Consider the following 6,546-nt stretch of genomic DNA (forward strand, 5'->3'; position numbering starts at 1 on the left):
TGTGCACTCTGCATCACCCAGTGGAGGGGAGGAGAGCATAGGTGGCCAGGAATCTGTCCAAGGAATATTCAAAGCACTGAGGCCCAGCTTTTTCCCTTCTAGGCAATTCTGAGGGTCAATGAGAGAATCAATTGTTAGACCAATTGTTAGTCCAATTTTTGAACCAACTGTTGTGTTCAAAGCCTGGGAGAACTCTGACTACCTGGCCAGAGAAAATTCTAAGCTGAAATATCCTTGTAGTGAGAGAGGAGCTTTGGGTAGACTTTACAACATTGCCTAATTGGGTCTATGAGGTGAAGTCTAAATTCTGAGTCTCTCATCAAACTTTAAATTGCTTCTGGGACAGGGCCTGGCCCCAAAATAACCCAGCTCTAAACTCCTGAGTCATCGTGGGACCCTCTGGAGAGCAGGGTGGAGCACAAGAGAAGCGGGTTCTGGGCCGGGGGCTGGGCATGGCTTGCCTGCTGGCACTGTGGTGCAGTTTCCTCCAGGCTGGAGGTACCTGGGTGAGTCTCAGCCTTGAGAGTCAGCCCTCGTCTCCTTGTCTCATAGAGCCCCAAAGGCAGGCAAGGGCACTGTAAGTAGCTGTGGCTGAACTTTGGAGCCTTCTACACTCAGGGTCACTTGGAGACACCAGGACATTAGACAACAGGTAAAGCGTATGTGTCCCTGTTAAGAGCACATGCCCAGCTGTTGCCAGAGCCACTCGGAAGGCTATGGCCTATATGGCCTCCTTGGTTATGGCTTGGTAGCACCCAGATGGGCAGCTGACACCAGAGACAGTCACTTCTCCTGGCCCCCAGTAAGCTGGCAGCCTGCCCACTCCATGGCCTGCCTTTCTGCCAGCAACAGACCCAGCCTTCATGGGGTCCCATACTGGGTAAGTGCTGGATGACCTTCAGGGCTGGTTCTTCACCAGCTGGGGTTTCCCTGCGTTGGCAGGTAAAGAACCTCACCTGCCAATGCAGGAGACTCGGGTTCGATCTTGGATCAGGAAAATCCTCTGGAGAAGGAAATGACACCCTGCTCCAGTATTCTTGCCTAGAAAACTCCATGGACAGAGGCAGGCAGTCCTTAGGGTTGAAAAGAGTTGGCCATGACTGAGCATGCACACTTCACCAGCTGGGAGGAAAGAAAGGAGTCTCCAGCAAAGAGGGCTGAAAGGAGAGGGTGCAGGGAGAAGGACTGGGCTAGGGGGACAAGACAACTGTTTCCAAAAGCTCTGAGGGCTGTTACTCTCGCAAGGGAGCTCGTCAGTTTAGCATGTGCCCAGGAGGCTGGCTTAGGACCAGGGAGGAAGGGAGAAAAGGGTACACATCAGGTCCCTGGATAACTAACAGCTCAGGATTCCCGACGACAACATCACTGTAGGCCATGAGTGCTGCCATCATATTCAGAATGTTCAAGCAGAGGCCGAGAAATCACCTCCTGAAGACAGGGCCCCTGCAACAGGTGGGTTAGAGGTGGGGACTGGATTGATTTAATATCTGAAGATTCTGCCAAGCTTCCAGTCTGGCACCCCCCCCCCCCCCACTCCCTGCCGATAGTAAAGGAGCCTTTCTCTAAAAAGGATTCTGCAACCCTTAATTCCTGGTATCCTGACATAACCTCTTTTGGACACTGTCTCATCACCAAGTAGGAGAAAAGCACCTCTTCTTCAGGTCCAGGTGCAATCCACAAATCTCTCTCTTGGCCTCAGTTTCTCCACCTTTAAGTCAAGAGGTCAGTGATTCCTGAGACTAATGTACATCAGAAGTACACGGGGAGCATTTATTTAAAACAGAAAAACAAACACTGATCTCTAAGACCATCTGTAAAGGCAGGACCCAGCAATATGTCCTTTCTTTCACTGTATTTTCAATTTTTTGGTTTGCAATTTCTCCCTCCATTCTTTTTTCCTTTTTTTTTTCAACTGAACTATAGTTGATTTACAATATTGTGTTAGTTTTAGGTATACAGTAAAGTGATTCATATATATACATATCCATATGTATATATGGATATGAATATATATGTATATGTATATATTGTTTTTCAGATTCTTTTCCATTACAGGTTATTATAAAATATTGAATATAGTTCCCAGTGCTATACAGTAAATCCTTTTATATATTTGTATATAGTAATATTATCTGTTAATGCCATATTCCTAATTTATCCCTCCCCTGCTTTTCCCATTTGGTAACCATAAGTTTGTTTTCTATGCCTGTGAGTCTTTTTCCATTTTGTAAACAAGTTCATTTGTATTATTTGTAGATTTCACATATAAGTGATATACATTTTTCTTTCTCTAACATACTTCACTTAGTATGATAATCTCTAGGCCGATCCATGTTGCTCTAAATGGCAATACTTCCTTCTTTTTTATGGCTAAGTAATATTTCATTGTGTGTGTGTGTATAAGAATTTCATATATATATATGTTGCAATTTCAAATATGTATACACCCACACACCCACACCCGCACACACACACACACCACATCTTCTTTGTCCATTTAAGTCTTGAACATTTGTGTTGTTTCCATGTCTTGGCTATTGTAAACAGTGCTTCTATGAACACTGGGGTGCATGTATCTTTTTGAATTAGAGTTTTCATCTTTTTCATATTTATGCCCAGGAGTGGGATTGTTGGATCATTTAATAACTCTATTTTTAGTTTTTTAAGGAACCTCCATACTATTCTCTATAGTGGCTGTACCAATTTATATTCCCATCAACAGTGTAGGAGGATTCCCTTTTCTCTAAACCCTCTCCAGCATGTATTATTTGTAGACTACTTGATCATGGTCAATTTGAAAGGTATGAGGAGCTACCTCATTGTAGTTTTGGTGTGTATTTCTCTAATAATCAGTGATGTTGAGCATCTTTTTCATGTGCCTGTTGGCCATCTGTATGTCTTTCTGGGAGAAATGTCTATTTAGGTTCTATTCATTTTTTGATTGAATTTTTTAAAAATATGTTAAGCTGTATGAGCTATTTGTATATTGTGGAAATTAAGCCCTTGTTGGTTGCATTGTTTGCAAACATTTTCTTTCAGTTTTAAAGTTGCCTTTTCATTTTTTTTTCCTTTTCATTTTGTTTATGGTTTCCTTTGGGTGCAAAAGCTAATAAGTTTGATTAGGCCCCATTTATTTATTTTTACTTTTGTTTCTTTTGCCTTGAGAGACTGAACTAAGAAAATATTGCAATGATTTATGTCAGACACTGTTTTTCCTATGTTCTAGGAGTTTTATGTCATGTCTTATATTCAAGTCTTTAAGCCATTTTGGAATTTACTGTATATACGGTATGAAGGAGTGTTTTAATTTGATTGATTTACTCGTGACTGTCCAGCTTTCCCAACACCACCTGCTAAAGTGACTGTCTTTTCTCCATGGTATAATCTTTTCTCCTTTGACAAAGATTAATTGACTATAGATGTGGGGGTTTATCTCTGAGCTCTCTATTCTGTTCCATTGATTGATATGTCTGTTTTTGTGCCAATACCATCTGTTTTGATTATTGTATCTGTGCAGTATTGTCTGATGTCTGGGAGGGTTATGCCTCCAGCTTTGTTCTTCCTCATGATTGTTTCGGCAATTCTGGGTCTTTTGTGGTTCTATATAAACTTAAGGGTTATTTATTCTACTTCTGCCATGGGTAATTTGATAGGGATCGCATTAAATCTGTAGAATGCCTTGGTAACCTGGCTATTTTAGCAATATTAGTTCTTCCAAGAGCACGGGATACGTTTCCATTTGAATCATGTTCAATCTCTTTTGTCAATATTTTACAGTTCTCAGCATAGAGGCCTCTCACCTCCTTGGCAAAGTTTATTCCTATGTTTCTTTTTTATGGGATTTTAAACAGGATTTTTTAAACTTTCTCTTTCTGATATTTCATTTGTAGTGTAAAGATGTGCAACAGATTTCTGTATGTTAATTTTGTATCCCAGCAATCCATATTTGTAACCAGCACTCAGGCAGCTATTAGACAGCAAGTTCCATGTTGTTTTGGGAACCATGCAACAGGGTGTGGTGATATGTGTGTTCTAATTTCTTTGGCAGTGAAGCTGTGATGATTTACAGTGTGACTCTGGATATTCTGAGAGGCTGAGTAAAGTTACACGTGATAATATCTGCAAAACATCTAAATGGCACCAGACAGCTTATGACACAAGGTCCCACTCAGTGTAGGCTGGGAATGTGAATTCTGAGTGGGCACTTATTGTCAGGTAAGGTTTTATTCCCTTAGGCCAAGTCTGAGAGCAGCCAAGGTGCAGCATGGTATGATTACAGGGGCAATGCACAAGACCTGCTCTGCAGATCAAATTTCTGGAGACTCTGGTGGACACTCCATGTTACAGGCTCCAAAAATTCAATTTCATCATATTTTTCAAAGAATGTTAAGATCAAATGAACTAATTCATACTTGTTAAACTCACAAAACATTGAAGTGTAAAACGGATACTGTATAAGGAATAAAACTGCTCAAGAGATGAGAAAATTTATGTTTTTAAGCCAGCACATCTCTCCCTGTAAGACTATCTGAGAAGTCGAATTAAAATAGAAACCTGGTATGTAAAGAAGAACTAGATCTGGAGGAATGGACCATGTGGCCTTAATGGCCAAAATCACTGAGCTATGACAGCCTGAGAACCCCAACTACACGGCAAAGACAGAGTTATTCAGAAGCCTCTGATTTGCTGGTAAGTTCTGGATATACACAACATCTATAGACATAGGACATTGCTTTAGGAATCATTGACTACACAAAAATGTCCTTCATTTTATTAAGTTTCATGAGATTTTTAGTCTGTTCTTTATGCTTTTGACTGATACACAACCTGGCTTTTAGATAAGTGGTTTTATAGTTGAATCCCACAGTGTAGGCTTAAAATTAGAGACATGATACATATTATGATCTGCCTGTATTGACATAAGCAAGCCATCGGAAATCAAACATGTGTTTTCTGCCTTCAGTATTCCTAGAGATAAAAAAGAGAGATTGAAATGGAAGCATCCAACCAATCCAGTGTGACAGAGTTTGTCTTGCTGGGCCTCTCTGCCCACCCCAAACTAGAGAAAACATTCTTTGTGCTCATCCTGTCCATGTACCTGGTGATCCTGCTGGGCAATGGGGTCCTCATCCTGGTGACTGTGTCTGACTCTCACTTGCACACACCCATGTATTTCTTCCTGGGGAACCTCTCCTTCCTGGACATCTGCTACACAACCTCCTCAGTCCCCCTGGTCCTGGATGGCTTCCTGAACCCCAGGAAAACTATCCGCTTCTCAGCCTGTGCCGTACAGATGTTCCTCTCTTTTGCCATGGGAGCCACAGAGTGTGTGCTTCTGGGCATGATGGCATTTGATCGCTACATGGCCATCTGCAACCCCCTGAGATACTCCATGGTCATGAGAAAGACTGTCTACGTGTCCATGGCTGCCAGCTCCTGGCTGGCTGGTGGAGCTAACTCCTTGGTACAGATCTCTCTTGCAGTACAGTTACCCTTCTGTGGGGACAACGTCATCAACCACTTCATCTGTGAGATCCTGGCTGTCCTGAAGTTGGCCTGTGCTGACATCTCCATCAGTGTGGTCAGTATGGGGGTGGCCAATGTGATCTTCCTGGGGGTCCCAGTTCTGTTCATCTTTGTCTCCTACATCTTCATCCTCACCACCATCCTGAGGATCCCCTCAGTTGAGGGGAGGAAAAAGGCCTTCTCTACCTGCTCTGCCCACCTCACTGTGGTGGTCATCTTCTATGGGACTATTCTTTTCATGTATGGGAAGCCCAAATCCAAGGACCCCCTGGGGGCAGACAAACAGGAACTTGCAGACAAACTCATCTCCCTCTTCTATGGACTTCTGACCCCCATGCTCAACCCCATCATTTACAGCCTCAGGAACAAGGATGTTAAGGCTGCTGTGAAGAATCTCGTGGTTCAGAAACACTCCACTCAGTGATCATGGGATGTGTCCCATGATATGATCTGCACACTCTGGTGACTGTCACTTGAAAATCTCAATGCGAAGTAATGCAAGGGGAGGCAAACTCAGTTTAGAGCCATGCTACCCACGATGTGGTCCATGGAGCATCAGCATGAGCAACACCTGGGAGCTTTTTGGGCATGTAGAATCTTGAGGCCCATTCCAGACCTACTGAGTTAGAATCTACACTTTTACAAGATTCCCCAGGTAATTCATATGCATAGTACACATTGGGAAGTATTAGTTAGGAGTGTACAGTGGGGGGCTACCCTAGTGGTCTAGTGGTTAAGAATCCACCTGCCAGTACAGGGGACACTGATTCAACCCCTGATCCAGGAACTAGAATCCCACATGTGGCAGAGCAACTAAGCCTGCTCACTGCAACTAGACAGCTCTCACACCACACTGAAAGATCCCGCACGATGCAACAAAGATCTCGCATGCTGCAACTAAGGCCTGACATGGCCAAATAAACAAATCATATATCTCTCTATATATAGAGTATACAGTGGACGTGCGGTGTTCCTTCAGACCCGACTCTCACCTACCTCGGGCTGAAGCTCTCATAGCCT

The 6,546-nt window shown here is 43.1% G+C and overlaps 1 protein-coding gene across 1 annotated transcript; it reads left to right on the forward strand.

The window, feature by feature from the left end:
* Positions 1-4,993: 4,993 nt before the first annotated feature.
* LOC101111773 (olfactory receptor 13C7-like) lies at positions 4,994-5,950 on the forward strand. Its single transcript, XM_027963907.1, has one exon. It carries the CDS (start codon positions 4,994-4,996, stop codon positions 5,948-5,950), a length of 957 nt encoding a protein of 318 aa, XP_027819708.1.
* Positions 5,951-6,546: the final 596 nt, after the last annotated feature.

This window comes from Ovis aries, chromosome 2, assembly GCF_016772045.2.
Source record: "Ovis aries strain OAR_USU_Benz2616 breed Rambouillet chromosome 2, ARS-UI_Ramb_v3.0, whole genome shotgun sequence".
Lineage (NCBI taxonomy): Eukaryota > Metazoa > Chordata > Mammalia > Artiodactyla > Bovidae > Ovis > Ovis aries.

What these genes read in the sequence shown, in the direction of transcription:
- LOC101111773 (XM_027963907.1), top strand. Translation starts at nt 4,994, where the DNA reads ATGGAAGCATCCAACCAATCCAGTGTGACAGAGTTTGTCTTGCTGGGC.